Raw genomic sequence first — 20532 nt, 5'->3', positions numbered from 1 at the left:
GTGACTCTCGTAATTTACTAGAATTAGTTATTTAAATATAAGTAGGTTTTGCCAACTCAAGAGGAAACCCAAAATATATTCAGTGCATCTCAAACCACTGAATGATTTAGTTCCTTAAATTACATAAAATTTAAAATTAGTAACCACAATTAAAAAAATAGAAGGGGGGAAAAACATTTGCTGAGTAGATTTCTCAGGTACATGAAGAAATAGGAGTGGAATGGAAAAAAAATTAAATTTACTTTAAAATTATGTTGAAATATGAATTCATTCAACTGGCAACAGTAAGATTTTTGTTTTATATCCTTTCCATAAGTTATTGTTCAGATTATCATTGTATACTTTGGTATGTTTTTTCATGAGCATCATATGATTTAGCTCTATATATTGTTTAGTTGGTCTTCATAACTAACCTGAATAAATGATACATATCTAGAATATTATGGAATCTTTGCTCTACTATGATGTTAAAGATTTACAAGGCCTTTAGTCTTAACCCTACCTACTCAACTTCCACCTTCCCTCTTACTTGTCTTCAATATTTTCCATCCTTCAAAGTTTTTTACTTGAACCTTGCATTTGTTCTCCCTTTCACATCGAAACTCCCACAAAGAGCTTTCTACACTAATTGGCTCTTCCACTCATTTCTCAGTCTTGCTTTCTGGCTTCTAACACCGCCATTGACGTTGACAGCATCGACCCTGTTCTTTACAAGATTAACAAGTGTTTTCTTAATTGTTAAATCCAGTCACCTTTTTTCAGTCCTCATCCTTCTTGACCTTCAGTTTTTGACACTATTGACCATTCCCTTTCCCAGACACACTCTTTCCTTGATTTCTCTGATATTGCTCTCACAGTTCTCTTCTTAATTGTCTTTACTATTTCTCATTCTCTTTTGTAGTCCTTTTCTTCCTGCCCAGTAAGTATGGGCATCTCCAAGGTTTTTGTCCTTGTTCTTTTTCTCTCTATGTTCCCTCTCAGTGATCTTAGCAGATCACACAAGGTCCACTTGTCGCAATGCATATTCCTCTCAAATCTATATAGTCAGCTTTAATTTCCCTCTGTAACTTCAGTTCTGTATTACCAGCTGCTTGCTATACCCATCCCCATGGGTATGTCCCATGGGAATCTCAACCTCAACGTGTACAAAATGGAACTCATATTTTCCCATTTCTTTTGGTGACATCATGATCCTTTCAGTCATTCAGGTTTGAAATTTTGAAGTCATCCTTAAACCTTCTCTCCCCCTCATCTCTTTTACCCAATCATTTGTCAAATCTTGGCAATCCTACTTCTATAGCACCTATTGATCTTTCTCCTTTCCACTCACTGCTTCTACTCTGGTTCAGGCCTTTATCATCTGGATTGCTGAGTAGACTCCTAATTGATTGCCAACTTCTGGTCTCTCCGCTCTCTAACCAATCTTTCACATAGCTGCCAAATTAGTATTCTAAACAATATCAACACTTATTCAAAAATCTTCAGCGATTTCTTATTGTCTCTCAAACTGGAATTGGAAGCAGTAAACAATCTGGATTTTACCTGCCTTTCCAGGCTTATTTCATAATATTCCCATTCACAAATTCCCTGTTCCAATTAAAAACCACCTTAGCTGCCCCTCATTATGACACTCACTCCCACCTCTGCTTTTGCACAAGTAGTCCTCCTGTGTATGTGCCCCCCCCCTCCCCCTTCAAGGAATCCATAACTTCTCCCACATGAGACTCTTACCACTTCCCTCTCCGTTATTAGGGCTCTCTTGAAATCAATTTGCATTGCTTACAAGTGTGTTCATTGTATCCCAACCGTGGGATGTTATTAGTTCCTTGAGGGCAAGGACTTTTTAGTTTTTGCCTTTGTATCCCCAACACCTAGCACAGTGCTTGACACATAGTATTTATTCAATAGATGCTTACTGGTTGATTGAAAAGGAGACAAGAAGAATATTTTGTGAGAAGGCCTAGTTCATTCCCTTTGTTTTAACTTTTGTAGTTCTATATCTGGAATTACCCTGGGGTTTAAACTACTGCTCACCTTACCATATACTAAAATGATCCAGCTGGGATAAGAGAGGTTGGTTAGTATTGAAAAGGGTAAGGGAGGAAAGAGAAGACATTACCTTCATATTTCCTCAGAAGTCAAAACAGCCTGGTCTGTGCCTTACATTAAGAAAATCAGGCAAGAAGTGTGCCATATTAACTGGGTTTTCAAAAATAAATGAATTTTAAAAATTTATATTTCCTGGATTTTCTTTTTTTGTGAGCAAGACAAATATAACTAAACTAAAACATTTAGGAGTCTTTTTTTTTTAATTAATCATTTAAATTTGATTTTTCATGTGCTTTTTAGATGCTGCTGTTAATTCTGGAGAGCTATGGTTCATAAATTTCTACTCCCCAGGATGTTCACACTGCCATGATTTAGCTCCCACAGTATGTATTCCTCTAGCATGTTTACATTAGGTTTTTCATTTTTCATTTCCAGCAAATTTGTTTATTTAATCATTTTTTAAAAATTATTTTATCAGAAATGTTTTGGTGAGAAATAATTATAACTCTTAGAATATGATTTTGCTTCCATAAATACAAACTTTTATTTGCTTTTTCATTTTTCCCCCTCAGATCCTTTTGAAAAAAGTAATGATTTCAGTCTTCTTGGAAGTAAAAAAAAAAAACACACACAAAAAAACCCTTATTTTCTTTCTTTTTTTCTTTTCTTTTGTCTTAGTGGAGGGAATTTGCTAAAGAAATGGATGGTTTATTTCGCATTGGAGCTGTAAATTGTGGAGATGATAGAATGCTTTGCCGAATGAAGGGAATCAAGAGTTATCCAAGCCTCTACATTTTCAAATCTGAAGCGGTAAGGAAAAAAAAATTAGTTTTTCCTGAAAATGTTGAATGTATAATAAAGAATAAAACAAATTCAAAGAAAACCCATAAATTTAGAGAGATTTTCAGTTATAAAGAAAACTTGTTTTTAAATACCATCCAACTTCCATAGCCATGATTGCCTTTGCATTATTCTATTAGACATTTTTTAAAATGTCACTACCTTCATATATCATCACGATTAATTTCTAGTTTGGGTTCTTTTTCATAGTGTAAAGGGTATTGTCTTTAACTTTTGAATAATTTATTGAAAATAAAATAAATCCTACTGTCTAGTTTTCTCCAACTTTAACTGATGGCCATATTTGGCAGTTCTTAAAAATTAAAAACTATTTCATTTCACTTTGAAAAATTAGTTTATGAAAATTTGCTTGACTCTTAAATTTTGTTGCAGTGGCAGTTGTTTTTTTTTTTTCTAAAATAGATCCACAATCCTTGGAATTAAGCAAAGAAGAGATTTAAAGTTTTGCGTCTTCCAGACATACATGGAACAGCTTGTGATTTCATCTTTTTAATGAACATTATAAGTTATCAGTTTTTATACTTACAAATTAAACATATGATAGAAACTGCAGCATCTTGTATTCATTATAATGGAGGCTTATGAGATGATATATTTTAAATATTTAAAAATTTATTTTTTATACCATTTTAAAAAGTAGACTCCAGTGAAGTATTTTGGAGAGAGATCAAAGGACCACTTAGTGAATTTTGCGATGCGGTATGTCACAAGCACAGTGACAGAATTATGGGCAGGTAATTTACTTCTTCAGCTCAATCCTGATACCAGTTTATTCTTAAATTAATGATAAGTATAATTTGATAATGGTAATATTAATGGACTTTTTAAAAAACACATTAAATTGGTTTTAGAACCCCTTTGTCAGATTTCATACAGTGGCCCCATCTTGGGGAGGGATGTTTTTGTCCAAGAAAGCATGCAACTAGTTAATTCCTTACCTCAATAATAGGTTTTGTGACAAATGAAAGGGGTTTTTTTGCAGAATTTACTTTGATTATTAATACTAATGTGAGTAAGGCTAGAGGTTGAGAGATGGGGTAGTTAGAGCTAGATTATGCAAAGAGAAAACCTCTTTTTCAAAATATAGTAGAGGTGGAATTACATTTAGGTATATTAAACAAATCATATGCTTATTATTTTTTAATGTGGTTTTACAACTTTAAGAAGATTGGCTATTATTATTCCTGTCACTGACTCTCTAACATTGGACAGGTCATTTAATCATACATACTAAAGTCGTTCTTAACCACCTATGAAATAAGAACTTAATGGCTAAAAGACTTTATTATATGTAGTATATATCCATGAAACATTTTAAGATCTTTAGATGAAAGTACTTTATAAAGTGTAACATTTCCTAAACTAATGATATTGTAATAGGTATCAGTCTAAAATTAAGTAAATAATTTCATCTTTTAACTGAGAGAAGATTTTATTCTTAACAGTTTACTGAATGAGTTCAGGGAAGTATAGCTACATTTGAATGTATTAAGTAAAAATTACATTAATTTAAAAGTTTTTCATGCTATTTTGAATAATTATGACACAATCATGAAAATTGTTTTGAAATGTATTCCTAATTGTTTTTAATGTGTCTGTATATGTTTTTGTTTTTTAAAGGAAATTTTGTTAATGCCATTGAAACTGCCTTTGCCTCTGGTGTTGGCTGGCTCATCACTTTTTGTTCTAAGACAGGAGGTAAAATATTTATTTTCTTGAGACAGTAACATTTTAGTTTAGATGATATTTTTAATTTGTAGTCTAAAATGTTCATTCAGAAAAAAATTCTAAACTTAAAATCCTCTTTTAAAAATCTCATATCTAATTTGAATAATTTCCCTTTACTTCATTGAGCTCAGTTGATTATCAAATAATAGATAATTGAAATATATAATTTCTGTGTTTATGTTTCACAAATTTTCAGCTTAAGGCTTTACATTCATTCCCATAGTTAATTTTGCAGGCAACCAGTTACATGGTTACTTTACTTTATGTTCTTAAAGCTTTTGCCAATGGATCATAAGCTCTGGCAGGTTTTTACATGCTTTTAAAGTTTAGAAGATGGTCTGAGTGACAGAATGAGACAGAAGACTGAGAGCCAACTTCACTAAGAATTGAAAGGCTCATCACTAGTAGATTACCCTCGGTGATGAATTATTTGACCAAGGCAACCTATGAAGCAAAGAAAAATTTAAAATAAACTTCCTTTCACAGTGATGATTGTGAAATGTCAGAAAAGGGTGCCAAGCAAAGAATCACACCATTTTTAGGCCTTTTGTAATATTAATGTGAGATCTTGGTCCAGTGACCAAATAAATTGTCCTACTCTGGAAGAAACTGATGTACCCCAATATTGGTCTTCTCATGACAAACAAAAGCAGAAAACAAAAAGAGAAATGGCTCAGGTTCTTCTTGGAGAAGTTCATAAAGATGCTGAATGAGTTGTTGGTTTTGCCATGTGCCTAAAGGTAGTAAGAAACATCATTTCATGGGACATTTAGTCATTCTACATTTCAGTGTTCATGATGAACATAAGCAAAGAGATCACCATGAAGATAATTTCAGCCTATATGATAGCATCAGTTGTAAAAGATGGAGTAAAGAAATTCTATTAAGAATGTAGGAGGATGGGGGGCGGCTAGGTGGCACAGTGGATAAAGCACCGACCCTGGATTCAGGAGTACCTGAGTTCAAATCCGGCCTCAGACACTTGACACTTACTGGCTGTGTGACCCTGGACAAGTCACTTAACCCCCATTGCCCCGCAAAAAAACACAAACTAAAATAATAAATAAAGAAATAAAGAATGTAGCAGGATTCTCTAAACCATTTCACTTTGATTGATATTGATACTTATACTGAGTGACTTTAAATGAGAAAGTGGGCACAGAGCAGATTAGTGAAAAGTACGTTAGAAAATATGTCTTTTACTAACTGTGTGACCCTGGGCAAGTCACTTAACCCCAATTGCCTCACCAAAAAAAATATGTCTCAGGTTTAAGAAACAAAAGAGATCAACAGTTTATAGGCTACTAAAAAACCTGGTGTTTATGTATCTTAAATGCTTTCTTCTAGAAGAAAGTATTGGATATAGCATGCACTGAACAACATAAAAAATTAAACTAACTATATCTTTATTTTGATACTCCCTTATGTGGGAATCAGATTCTCCTGACTGTGCTATTAGACCTAGTTAGAACTAAGGTCGGAATCAACAGTGAAGAAGAAAAAAATGCTAAAGATTAGAAGGCATGACAAACAATTACAACACCTCCAAACCAGACATATTCAAACAAGCTATTGATGCCAAAAATTGAGAAATGGAAAAAGCTAAGATGATGACCTTATAAAACTATGATAATTTCTTTACCTTTCTTTCAGATTGCTTAAGTTCACAGACACGTCTTAAGCTGGCTGGCATGCTGGTAAGCAGAAATGAACTTTGTTAAAAGTATACCATTAAGTTAAATAATATATTTGAACTTTGATTTGCTTTACCAACAACTGAACTTGTAAAACTTTCTATGGAGATCAGTAAGTTGGTCATCCATATCAAGTAAAAACTAGAAAGGTATTTGCTAACATTAAGGATAGAATGATAATGAGAAAATGGTGAGTATATTTTTATTCATTTGGAAATGAACTAATTTGACCCTAGTGAAAAATAATATGATCAATAGTATGAAAAGTATTTCAAGGTGTCTATGAACAATCTATTTTTAAAATAAGAGCCTTAATTTCTAGTAATGTGATTTTGCATCTTAAATAGTTACTTTTAAATTTTTTCCTACATAATATAGCTTTAAAAGTTTTCAGCTAACATATTTTCAGTTGGTAAAGTTTATCTCTACTTTTTCTTTTTTTCTTTTTACCCCCTAGGAAGGCCTTGTTAATGTAGGCTGGATGGACTGTGGCACCCAGGGTGAGCTATGTAAAAGTCTAGACATCACATCAAGTACTACAGCTTATTTTCCGCCTGGAGCCACCTTAACTAACAAAGAAAAAGGAGGTGTTTTGGTATGAGTCACTTTTAAATAATTTCTTTGTGTGTTTGCCATTTTGTCAGGTGGTCAAGTTGTGAAATCAGTTTTCATTTATCTATGTGTAGAGTATATTTAAGAAGAGTACCCACCTTCTGCAAATGAAGTTAGGTACAGAATGACTCACCTGTTGATTCTTGGAACCTGTCCTTCTCTTAATACCAGAAGTACCAGGTGCTTCAATTAATGCAACAAAGATTCTACTTCAAAATAAAAATTTTCATCCTATCCCTATTTTCTTTGCCTTATGGATTAAAAAAAAATATATTGTGCCAACATGGCATGGTCCTTGAAGGTATTCTGAAATTCTGGTCCTTCTAGTATGCATCCCCAAATCACCTTTGCTCTTTAGTTTCTGTGTCACTCAACAGATTCCCATTGACCTCGCAAAGTCAGTCTGCTATCTATCTTTGCTTCTTATATCCTTTATTTGTGAAGTTGATTTTTTTTTAACCTAAATGTAAGACTTTTTACTTAACTTTATTTGACTTAATCTTATTAGATTAATCTCACTGCTTCAACTTGTCAAGATGTTTTAAGATCCTGATTCTGTCATACAGAGTATTAGGTGTATCTCCCAATTCAGTGTCATCTCAAATTTGATAGGCCTTTGTCCAAGTGATTGATAAAAATGTTAAGCAGCACAGGGCCAAGCACAGTTCCCTGGGGTTCTGCACTGGTAAACTCTTGCTGCATTGACTTTGAACCACTAACAACAATTCTGTTTTTTACAAATTTTGGACTCTCTTCTTTTTTGAAATTATAGACAATATTTGCCCTTCTCTAGTCTTGAGTTTCATGATCTTTTAAATATTACTGATGTAACTCAGAATTCACATCTTTCAGTTTTTTCAGTGCCTGAGGAAATTGATCATCTGGGCCTTGATGGTTGTTTTTTAATTCATCAAGGCTAATTTGGTCTTTTCTTACTAATTTTTTAATTTACCTTGGAGATTAACTCCTTGCTAGCCATCTTTGTATTGTCGTTTCTGTTGCAGAACTAATTTTCGTTGGCAGAGCAAAGAACCAAAATGAGAGCTGAGCATCTCTGCCTTCTTTATTAATTATCATTCCATCTACACCTTGTCCCATCCTTTTTAATTAATCTAGCTTTTTAGAAAATAATAATAAATTGTCCTTGGTTTTTCTTACCAGCTTTTACTCATTGTGAGTTTTAGCATGTCTAACACAATTTTTGCTGTACCATATCATGTTCTATTATCTGCCAATATCTCCTTTATCCTTTCAAGTAATTCCCATTATTCCTCCTCAGTTGAAATTGTTTTTTCTTTATATCTTTAGAATTTTATTCTTGAGTTTCTCCCATCCTTCCTGTGCTGACTTCCTCTTATAATCTTAGCCTCTGAGTTATCCTACTTCCCCTTATTCTAAACCCTTTGAAATTTGCTTTCCTAAAATCTAGAGTGTTTATCAGACCATGACTGGATTTCTTCTGAATCACAAACTCAAAGTGAGTGGTCACTTCCTCCCAGGGTTCTCATCATTTCCAATTAAATAATTAGTTGTAAGGGGTTAGAATCAGGTTCAATATATAATTTCTCTTTGTTAGTCCCTCCACCTTTTGAAGGATAAAATTATGATGAAGGCAAATAAAGAAGTTATCAGATGCTTTGCTTTTTTTTTTTTTTTTTTAGTGAGGCAATTGGGGTTAAGTGACTTGCCCAGGGTCACACAGCTAGTTAAGTATTAAGTGTCTGAGGCCGGATTTGAACTCAGGTACTCCTGACTCCAGGGCCGGTGCTCTATCCACTGCGCCATCTAGCTGCCCCCAGATGCTTTGCTTTTGACAGAGGGAGTACTCCAACAGATTCCTGGATAACTGAAATCCTCAATCACTACTGTATTATTCCTTTGTATCAAGATTTTGATCAGTTTCAAACTTTTTATCTATTTCCACTTTCTATCTTAAGTGATTTTTAGTATATACTTCAGTGAAAAGAAAAATTATTTATCTTTCTCCCTCCTTTGTCCTTCAACCCAAATGCTTCCTTGGTTTCTTATTCCTGGATGTCCTCATGGTGGTAGGAGTTAGGAATACCTGTTCAAATCCTGTCTCAGTGGCCCTGAGCAAGTTACTTAATCTATCTCAACCTTAGTTTCCTCATTTGTAAAATGGAGATAATAATAGCACCAACTTCACAAGGTGGTTGTGAGTTTCAAATGAGATAGTATATGTAGTGTTTGGCAAACCTTAAAGTGCTTTGTGAAATGTCATCTGTCGTCGTCATCATCATCATCATCATCCATAGTACCAGGCACCCTTTCTCTCCCTGTTACTCATCCTGTTTCTTCTGGATAAGATATGCCCATATCTTAACCACCTTCTAGTTATGAGTTTCATCCCGCCAAGTCTTAGTAATACTTATATAGTTATATATGCCTCATTTTGTTAGGATCTCTAGTTCTTCTTTTTGTCTAAACTTTAGGAATTGGAAACTAAGAGGTTTTACTGTTGGCTCTTTTCTTGGATTTGTCTTTTGTGGACCTAATGGATATCTCACCTGCTTTTGTCTTGTTTCTAGTTTCTCAACTCCTTGGATGCTAGAGAGATATATTTTGAAATAATGCGCCATCTTCCTGATTTTGAAATACTCTCTGCAGATTCACTAAAGGTAATACGTAATATTTAATTACACTAGCAGCTGATAACATTTCAAGTTAAGTTAAACTATTTTAAAATCACCAATTTGTATATTCTGCCATTTTGGTACACATAAAGGTTTAGAAGTAGCCCAAACTAAGGAAGAACTTGTGAGAATTGTTTGTCAGACCATACTAGGAGCGTTAGTACCTTAGTTGTCAACACCAAAGATTTCTACGTAGTTATTTCCATCTCTACTCCACCCCCTACATCCTTCCTGTGAAAGGTGAACAAATTTATCTTAACCATGTATAAATAAACAATGCTCATCTCCTGTTAAAGTCTTCACTAATAAGAGTTTCTTTACATTTTCATTACTTACTGACATTTAGGCTAATGTTCCCTTAATATAATGAAGGTGGTCTTATTATATTATAACAGAAAAAATGAAATTATAAAATGAACATTTGAATAGGTCTACAGTTTGGAATGCATATTTGAAGTAAAAAAGAAAACAGATGATGTTACTCATTTAAGAGAAAGAAATGAAGAATTGATATTCACAGTTTCCCATGTTGTTCTTTGTCATCTTAAGGATCGATTGGCTCATCATAGGTGGCTACTCTTCTTCCAGTTTGGAAAAAATGAAAATTCAAATGCTCATGACTTTAAAAAGTTAAAATTTCTTCTTAAAAAGGAACATATTCAGGTGAGAAAGCATGTTTCTCTGTTACATAAGTATAATTATATGTCAGATTTACATGAAATTCTCTTTTCAAACAGCCTAGTTTGGTTTGGTTTTTCCATTCCAAATTTTAAGAGACATAACTGTCAGTGGTTAAAATGCATTTCCTTTAGGAGTTACTATTGTGATCAATCTGGCTTTAATACTAGTTTCTATTAAATGTAAACATACTATGGGAGAATAGATTTCTTAAACAATTTGACAGCATTTACTCTGAAGCATCCTCCTAAATTGTTTGAATTCTTTAACTGAGAGACTTTTTTTCTTTTTTGAAATAAAATTAACTTTCATTATGAGGTTAAATAAATATTTCTAGGATAAACAGTGAAAATTTCTGATATCAATAAGTTTTTTCATTCTGTGTGGCTTCTATTTCATTTGGGATCAGTAGAAAGTACATTAGAGAAGAAAATCATATTGGGAAATAAAGATTATATAAAAAAAGATATCAATAAAAAATTTTTACTAAAAGCTGACAAATGACATTTAAAATAGGAAACAATAACTAAAATTTTTCTTTTTTAAAAAAGAAAGTAGACAATCATATATTCATTGTATGATATAATTTTAGAAGATCTTTATCATTTTAAAATTTTTACTAGATACCAAGACTTTTCATATTAGACCCAAATGAATTTTCTCTTTTTTTAGGTTGGCAGGTTTGACTGTCTTTCTGAACCAGACACCTGCCGTAAGTTTTATGTTCATCAGCCATCTGTGGCAGTCTTTAAAGGTAAAGGAATTGAAGATTATGAAATTCATCATGGTAAGAAGACAAAATATAAAACTTAAGTTACCTTTATTTTAAATAGTACTATTTAATCTTCATACTACCCTGTTTCATAGCATCATAAAATTTTTATTTATACAAATAAAGCTATAATTCTTCCTTTTGGTTGCTTTATAATTTCATGTTCTCACTGCTATCTTCCTTAAAAACTTTATCACTTAAGAGTTCCTTGCTGTCATTTAGTAATCTTTAAGAATGTTTTCTCTTCAGCTGCTTCCTAAAATTTTACAGTAGTCAGAAATATGCCTCTAGAGATAATGTTCCCTCTCACTAGAAGTGAAAATGTAAAACCTAGATGACTACTTTTTAGGACTGTTGTAGAAATTATTTTCCTGAACCGTATGGATTAGATTTGGGTAGCCTCTGATATATTCCAGCTCAAAGATTCCATGATTCTTATGGGAAAAATCTCTTGAACTCATTAAATTATTTCACCCTTACCTCTTTTAAAAAATTATTTTCCTTATACTTAATAGTTTTTAATCATTCAGCAAAAACTGGGGCAACATTTTAATCCATGAGGTGTTTGGGAGGTTATTTTGTTAGTCAAGTATCCAGAACTCCTTGTTTCAGTTCTATTTTAGTATGATGAGTACAGGTTCTAGGCTATTATTGACCATTGTTTTCCATCTTTCTCTTATATATGACCAAACTTTGCATTTGAATAAGTCATATTGATTACATTCTCTACATGTTTTTGCATGTTAGCCATCCTAGTTTTTAGATGGGCAGCTAAGTGGCAGAGTGTATAGAGCAATAAACCTAGACTCAGGAAGAAGACTTGTGTTCAAATATGACCTCAGGCACTTATTAGCTGTGTGACTCTGGGCAAGTTACTCCCTCTGCCTCAGTTTCTTCGATTACAAAATGGGGATAATAATATAATAGCACTTGCCTTACAGGGTTGGAGGGAGGATCAAATAAGATAATAATTGTAAAGTGCTTCACATAGTGCTGTCTGGTACATAGTAAGTCATATATGGATGCTTATTCCTTTCCCTCTTCTCTATGGGGGAGCATCATGAAAAGATGTATGTTCTATGCCAGGTTTTGCTACTTACTTTAGTTATATAGAGTCTTGGGCAAATTACTTTTTTAACTTCTGTGAACCTTAGTTTCCCCATCTGTAAAATGGATGGATCAAAAATGTACATACCAAAACAGCTAAAATGACTAATTTACTTTTTAGAGTCTCAGAATAGTGGAAAAAGCACTGGCTCTGGAGTCAAATGAACCGTATTCAAATCCTTCCTGGGTGACTTAAGGCAACCCATTTAATGTTACTGGACCTCAGTTTTCTCATCTGTAATAAAAGAGCATTGGACTATTTTCAGTCCCTTCCAGCTCTAAATCTTTGATACTATAACCCTATGTCATTCTTTAACTAAAATTCAAGTTATTAAGAATTCCATAAAGAGAAGTGGTACAAAATATAGTTGGGAATAAAATGGCATTAAAGTGGAATGAAGAGCTAAAATCAGTTCTCGATTAGGTTGTCATCTTATATTTAATATTTTGAATATAGGAAGCTTGAATATTTTCTATATATGTGAAAGGTAGTTGTAGCTGTTCCCTTTTTTTGTCATTCATTTTCAAAGGAAAGAAGATCCTGTACCATATACTTGCATTTGCTAAAGAAAGCGTTGACTCTCATGTTGTCACACTTGGACCTCAGAATTTTCCTGACAAAGAAAAAGAACCATGGCTTGTTGATTTCTTTACACCTGTAAGTAAGTTATGTTTCTATCTTATTCTTTTTTCAAATTAAAAAAATTATCATTTTTAATATATTTGCTAGTGTTGTTTCCTTTGTGACAAAAGCATCTTTGTTTTTTATTTGTATCCTCAGTATTTAGGAGATGCTTAATAAATGCTTGTAGATTGAGTTCCATGATGACTATTCCAAGCACTGTACCTACCATTTGATTCAGTCAAATATTACATTTTTATCAACAAATGAATATTGATGGACATGCATTTCAAAGAGTTATTTGCTCGCATGATGTACAGTGGAGAAAACAGCATATCTTAATGAAAAGGGCATTGGCTTTGGAATTAGGAAGGCCTGATTCCAGTCCTTTTTCTAACTCTTCATGACCCTGGCCAATTTAGCTGTTCCTGATGAGCTTCATATAGTTCTCATATACATTAAAATCATAGAAAGGTTGTCCTCTACCTATAAAGATAATGCCAATGAAATAGGTCTTTGATTTATTGATGTGCAGTTGTCTGCTTAGTGCATTGTACAATACAGGTATATAAATATTCACCAAAGAAATAACTGCTTAACTAATATGTTACAAAAATTATAAAGTCCTATTTTCTTTTTCTTACTAGTAACTAATCTCTTTTTTTTTTCAAGTGGTGTCCACCTTGTAGAGCCTTGTTGCCAGAGTTACGGAAAGCATCAAAACATCTGAATGGGCAGCTTAAATTTGGCACCCTTGATTGTACAATCCATGAGGGTCTCTGTAACATGGTATGGTATAAATGTAAAAAATTGTTTGATTTTTTTCCCAGTCTTTCTTTTCTAAGCAGAAAATGTTACCACAAAGGAACTTCTTTAAAAGTTTTGTTAGTAAGAAAATTTTTTTCACATTAGCAAAAATTTCTGTTCAACATAGGGCTTGAGAAATATTAAAATTAAAGCTTTATAATTTGTTAAATGAATACTAAGTTATTTAATTTCTAGAATACATTAAGACCCCATTATTATTTATCACTTCATGAATTCAGATGCTTGCTAGGTCAAAACCATATCAGCCACTTTTAGAACAATAAAAATATGGTATGACATGTTTTGCCTATTAGGTATGTTTTAGCCCTAGGAAGAACTTTTCAAATGCCTATGGAATTTTGTGAGTAATAGATGTGGTTTTACATAAAAGGTCTCCTAAAATACAACTACCGGATCTTCTTTTGAACTCAGATGACACTTTAAGCCTAACAAGAGGTGAATGAAGCAAGATTGCATGATTATTAAATTTGAGTCCAAAGCTCTTTTCATCACATTACCTGTTTCTGACTGATCATGTCCAACTTGCCATTTGGATTGTTACATGGCACCATCAAAGTCAATTTTAAAGGTTTTTTCCAGACTGCATGGGGAAATAATGAGGAAACAGAGGTCCTTGATTTTCAAAATAAATAAATATTTCTGTCATCAGATCCTATCCCTTTGAATTCTGTGACTTCTTTCAGTATTTAATCCACAAAAATGGCTCTGAAAGTTGTTTAATAAAACAACAAAAAGTTGTATCATATAGTGTTGGAAATGCCATAAAGGGAAATATTTGTATAAATAGGGAAATTTGATCATTATCACATTTTTCTAAAAGAAATGTAAGGATATAGTTTTACTACTTATTGATCTAATAGATATTTTAAAAATCAGGTCCTTTGTTTAATCTTCATATTCCTTGCTTTCCCTATTTAGTTTCTCCATGTATAAAACTATACCTCTATTAAAATCCATGTGTATTTTGGAAGTTCTGTTTTGGTCCAAGCAGTCATGGCTATCAGTTTCACAAAACAAGATAGATTTTGCATAAGACTATTAAACTATGCTTCTAGAGCTACCACCTATGCAGTAGTGCTTCATCTCATGCAGTTTCTCTAAGTTTTAAAATGTACTTCTTACTAATGACCTGAACAAGTACAATAACATTAGAATCTTAGGTTCAGAAACCTAATATTCTAAAGCTGTGATTATCACCTGAAAGGGATCTGAGACATATATCATTCTCATCTAATACCGTCAAGTTACATATGGAGAACTTGAGAACGTGAACCCCTTGAATTTTGCTTTATCCCAGAATCTAGCATATATAAGCATTAAATAAATACTTGTTGAATTAAATTGAAAAAATTAGCCAATCGTAGCTAGAACAAGTGCTAAACTGGTACTCAGACTATTAAAAAAAGACATAGAAAAAGGCTTCAGGCAACAAGACCAGTGCCAATATGCATTGCTGCAATGAATACCCACCACACTGAGATAAAAGACCCATTGAAATAGATAAAATATAATTTTTAAGAAACTTCATATTTATATTATCTTAATTTACTTTGTCCCAAATTTTATGGTTTTCCCTAAAATCTATTAAGTGTCCTATTGCTAATCTTTTGAATCTCTACTATATATACCTAATTTCTAGAAATATTTTTTTAATTTTTTAATGTAAAATTAACCTTGAATAATGGACAAATTCTGCTATAAGCTGTTAAAAATGTTTAGCATACCATCTTTATATATGTATACAGCACTTCCTTAAAAGTCCCAAGGATAAGAATTCTTATCTTTCCTGAGATCAAGAGCCCACTGAGGAGTGATTTGTATTCCTTCCCTATTTTATTTTCACTAGATGAGAAATGGGCACCTTGTATGGTATGATTTATTATTGAAATCAAAATATGACCCTTCAAAATCATAGCTGACTTAATTTTCACCAATTTCATTATTTTTTATTTGTAAAATTTTCTATTTGTAGAAAAGATAAAAGGAAAGAGAGTGGGGAAGAGTGTTACTGTACTCACAAATGAAAAATGTAGTTGTTAGCCAGTGGACAAAGGTTATAATTAAGACACAGAATTGGGCACCAACAACTACTTTTCCCGTTGTTTGTGACAATGTCAGAAAGCCTTAAAGTTAAGACAATATCTTTCCCTTCATAGTCTCTTTACAACCTTTCTCTAAAACAAATGAAGCCAGACATCTGATCACATATCCCCTAGTGAGAGCATTGCGGTAATGTCATTGGAACCCATAGTATCTACTCGTAAACTATGGGTATAGAAACAGCACTATGTTCATGAAAGCTCACAACAGTATTTCTAACTTTCTTAGCCTAGCTAAAACATCCAGTCACCAATAGCAAGTAGATGACTACATATTTCAAACTCCTAATTAGGAAGGTTCAAACTTATAAAAAATTGTGTTAAAAATACTGACTCTATTATGTCCTTTCTTTTCTAATAGTATAACATTCAGGCTTATCCAACAACAGTGGTATTCAACCAGTCCAGTATTCATGAATATGAGGGACATCACTCAGCTGAAGAGATTTTAGAATTTATTGAGGTATGTTATACTATAGTTTATTACTGCTGTGTCTGTGTCCGTGTGTGTGTGTGTACTTCATTGATAATTTCTGTATAAATGTTAATAGTTTTAAGGCCTCAAAATCATGGTAATTCAGAGTTAACTCTAAACTTTAGAGCCATGTAAGTGTTCATTACACATATTTCTATAGAAGTTTAGTGGCAGCTACTAAAGGCATAATAAAAGTGGTAAACTTGAAAATGCTTGATATAACAAAGACCCTAATAAAAGTAACATCAGCACTGATCATATTCTTGAATAGTCATTCCATCTCTGTCTAATAAATTAAACTGCAGTGGGCTAAGCTGATCACAGGTGGCCACACTAAGTCCAGTACCAATATGGTGAACCCTGCAAGTGGTGGGGACCACCAGGTTGTTGTCTAAGGAGGGACAAACCAGCCCAGGTCAGAAATGAAGCAAGTAAAATTTCCTGAGCTGACCAAAAGTGGAATTGGGTCCGTGAGTGGCCACTGCATTTTCAGCTTAATTGAGCTAGGGAAAACCCAGTCTTCCTTCACTCATGCTCACCCCACCCCTCCACAAAGCTTTTTGCAGCTGTGGGTAAGATGAATTTGTGTGGGGAAAAACTATTTCATTTTTGTCTTTCTATCACCTGCACACAGTGTTTGGCACATACATGCTTTATAAATGCTGGTTGATTGATTGAATTGACTATACACATACATACACACACATATGTATGTATATATATATATATATATATATATATATATACACACATATATATAAATGTATAAAATAATTAAAGCTGTATTCTCTTATTTCTGGTATATTTAGGATCTGAGGAACCCTTCTGTAATTTCTCTAACACCAGAGACATTCAGTGAACTAGTTAAGAAAAGAAAACGTGATGAAATCTGGATGGTTGATTTTTATTCTCCTTGGTGCAGACCATGTCAAATGTTAATGCCAGAGTGGAAAAGGATGGCACGGGTAAAAGAGAATTTGTTTTTCTAAATCTTAATTTTCTTTTTATCTTATAACTAAAGTTGACATATTAGACAAAACTTAAATGAAACGCTGAAGATGAGATTCTTTTACCTAACATTTTTGACCATAGCACTTGAGATTCTACCACATTTCAAACTTCTTGGCCTATTCATGCAGTAGATAAGAGTGTCTTAACTTTTTTGTCATGGCCTCATTTGGCAATCTGCTGAAGCTTATGAACCCTCAGAACAATATTTTTAAATGCATTAAATATGTAGGACTACAAAGGAAATGAAAGATTGAAATAAAGATAAGTATTTTTTTTCCTATCCAAGTTCACAGGCTCCCATGGAATTTATACACAGACCTCTTAGGGATCCATGGACTCATCCATGGAAATAGTCATCTGCCTGTTAATGTTTCATTACTATTTATATCTGGGTTGTTACCAGTCTCTTGTGATATCAAAGGCTGCTGCTTAAAGTTATAGCTAATATATCATCTTGACTTTTTGTAGTGTCATGTTTAAAATAAGAGTCTACCCTGCCTTTGCGATTTCTTTCCAAACTAGTTTGGAATTTAAAATGAGGACAGATGTGGCATTCATTGTAAAAGTGTTTATTTAGATTTGAAAATTTCATACTTATCAGGTTAACACAATGATAACCAACTGAAATAGGTTGGGAAAGGGTAGGGAAAAAAGGTGGATTTTATTTTCATTAGCTGAAAAAAATAAAAAATTTAATTTAAAAGAGAAATGAGATTGGAAATTATTTGGGCACAAGGCCTGAAAACACAGCTGCTATTTCAGGGTTTTTAAAACTTTTTAAAAATACATTTTCAAAATCTTGACATTACTACTTTCTCTCTTCAATACATTTTTTAACATTTTTAAATTTTGAGCAAGTATGACTGTTTGGGTCAGCATTGAAAAAGCTCTCATTATAGTAGGTTCTCTTATTTGAATCAGAAAACCCTTAATTTATTTTCTTGTAAAAGATAAATTAAAATGAAGTAGTTAATCTGAAATAATTCTGAGAGGTGAGCCCTAACAACATTCAGATAACATCATTTCAGAGATCTTCTATTTTGACTATACTTGTCAGTTAGGCTTGAACAGTGTAAGGTCTTTTGAGAACACAATTTTTAATTTCTTTGTAGTATTGCTTAAATTTGTTTTAAATTTGAGTTACTTGTTTTCTAAATATTTAAAGCATAGGTTAATTTCTCTAGTTTAAAAATATTTAGAAGAAAATTTATAGCAGCATTTTCCTTCTAATCACTTCTCTGTACTTTGTTTATGATCTCTTATTTTTCCCTTGTAGTTGTTAAATGGCCTAATCAGTGTTGGCAGTGTAGACTGCCAAAAGTATTATTCCTTTTGTAGTGAAGAACAAGTCAAGAAATATCCTGATATAAGACTTTACCCTTCAAAATCAAACACAGCTCATCAATATTAGTAAGTATTTTTTTCAAATTTGAAGACTTATTTATAACATACAGCTATATAGTTAGCATATAAAAGCATTAGATATTATATTTACTATATTAGGTCAATGATAATACACAGCAATGGCATGGTTATTATAAAAGTTTCTATTATAGTATAAAATCTGTTTTATCTTTCTTTAGCACCCTGAAAATGAAAAGCTCTAAAAACCATCAGCCTCACTCTAGTAATCAATAATGCAGTTTTTCCCTGTTCTGCTTTCTGTGCAACAATAGGATTAGCCTTTCTGAATTCAGAATAAGTATCTTACAAACTTTAGTATGTATAAACATGCTACCCTTACTAGCCTTCTGCTTCCATGACAAGTATATGGGACAGTTAATTAACAGGAAATCATAGGATTGTAGCTTTTGGCCATCTTGTCCAATGCTTTCATTTTATAGATAAATAACAATATGTTTTCTAACAACATACAAGTAACAAACAATTTTAGAGACCCTCAGTGAGCTGACATAAACTATTCTGCTCACCGTCCCTGTAGAACTTCTATGAGGATAATTGAAGTAACTGGAAGTAATATATAGTTTCAGAACATTTGAAGCTTTCAGATTACCATCCTGGTATAAAGGACCTTCAAGACGTACTATGGCCAAAAAATTAGTTGCCATTAAACTCATCTGGAGCCTCTCTGAATATGCAGAAGATAGTGTCAATTTGAGCCTTTCCTTGATCTATGTAACTTTTCTAACATCTTTTAATTCAGGGAAGTTATGTTTATTCCCTATAAGAGATTTATATTCATCTCTAATGATAAATACAGTGTGGTTTCTTTATCATTTATGTCTGTCTAAGAGTAATAGCACTTTGTGTTATTTGTATTATTATTTTTTTAATTTTTAAAATTTAGTAGCCATGTTTTCTTATGGAAGAAAGGGAAAATTTCTTGACTCTTTTTGCTTAATGCAACAATAATGACAACAACAAGAATATCTAGCATTTATATAATACTTTAAGGTTTGCTAGTAAGGTTATAATAGTTTAAAAAAATACCCTAGCACCTAAAAGTACTCTAAGAAATACAATATTAAAAAGTTTTAAATACATCTGGTCTTCTGGTAATTAAAGACATCTAATAGTTTGTATTTATCCACAACTATGTGAATAAAGAATCTAATAGATGATGAATTCTGCTTTGAGGTTTAGTTTAATTTATAAAGTTATTTAAAGCAGCAGTTCTTAGAGTGTGGTTTCAGGACTTCTGGAAATCCCTGAGACTCTTGCCGGTAGTCTGAAAAGTCAAAAACTATTTAAATATACTGAGATATTTTTATTTCTAGTACCATAAACATAGAAAAATATATTCTCAGTAATTTTTAAGAGTGTAAAAAGGATTTCTGAGACCAAACATTTTGAGATCGGCTCATTTAGAGAACTCTTGCTTTAGGACCATTGGTCCATTGATATGTGGCTATCTGAAACAAAATGGCTAGGGCTAACTTTGAGCAGAAATACTGGACATTCTAAGACTGAAAAAAAGACAAATCTATAAATACAGGTGGCACTGTTAAAGCAATGGCTATTTTCCAAGGATGGCATAATAAGGTAGTAGGTGAAGGTAACTGAGTTATTTTTTAAAACAAATTATTTCCTAAATAACAGCTCACACTAGTTAATGAACTTTGACAGTGCTTTTGTGTAACTTTTAAATATATAAAGGATACCAGTAAATATAACATGTTGTTTCATCTCTTATAGTACTTATAATGGATGGGATAGAGATGCATATTCTCTAAGAACCTGGGCTCTAGAGTGAGTAAAATTAGATGTTTTAAGAACTGCATGCCTTTCACTTATTTTTATAGTTTATTAGTATTGCTTTAGAGTGCACGGTCACTATCATATGCTATCTCAAGCTTATTTAAAGTATCCACTAAAAGTTTT

The 20532-nt window shown here is 32.6% G+C and overlaps 1 protein-coding gene across 6 annotated transcripts in view; it reads left to right on the top strand.

Annotated features, from left to right (window-relative positions):
- Window positions 1-20532, top strand: part of DNAJC10 (DnaJ heat shock protein family (Hsp40) member C10) — a 43550-nt gene that overhangs the window by 9114 nt on the left and 13904 nt on the right. For all 6 annotated transcript variants that reach the window (XM_043995652.1, XM_043995651.1, XM_043995646.1 and 3 more), the window contains 15 exons: window positions 2350-2432; window positions 2728-2859; window positions 3551-3644; window positions 4531-4608; window positions 6292-6335; window positions 6790-6927; window positions 9494-9583; window positions 10148-10261; window positions 10949-11063; window positions 12686-12813; window positions 13450-13566; window positions 16066-16167; window positions 16989-17144; window positions 18467-18600; window positions 20347-20400. In XM_043995652.1, coding sequence (XP_043851587.1) covers window positions 2350-2432; window positions 2728-2859; window positions 3551-3644; window positions 4531-4608; window positions 6292-6335; window positions 6790-6927; window positions 9494-9583; window positions 10148-10261; window positions 10949-11063; window positions 12686-12813; window positions 13450-13566; window positions 16066-16167; window positions 16989-17144; window positions 18467-18600; window positions 20347-20400 — 1579 coding nt within the window. The remainder of the gene's footprint in view (window positions 1-2349; window positions 2433-2727; window positions 2860-3550; window positions 3645-4530; window positions 4609-6291; window positions 6336-6789; window positions 6928-9493; window positions 9584-10147; window positions 10262-10948; window positions 11064-12685; window positions 12814-13449; window positions 13567-16065; window positions 16168-16988; window positions 17145-18466; window positions 18601-20346; window positions 20401-20532) is intronic.

The sequence above is a fragment of the Dromiciops gliroides genome, chromosome 3 (genome assembly GCF_019393635.1).
Source record: "Dromiciops gliroides isolate mDroGli1 chromosome 3, mDroGli1.pri, whole genome shotgun sequence".
NCBI classification, from domain to species: domain Eukaryota; kingdom Metazoa; phylum Chordata; class Mammalia; order Microbiotheria; family Microbiotheriidae; genus Dromiciops; species Dromiciops gliroides.
The sequence above is the reverse complement of the archived record's forward strand: the minus strand, read 5'-3'. Positions and strand labels throughout refer to the sequence as shown.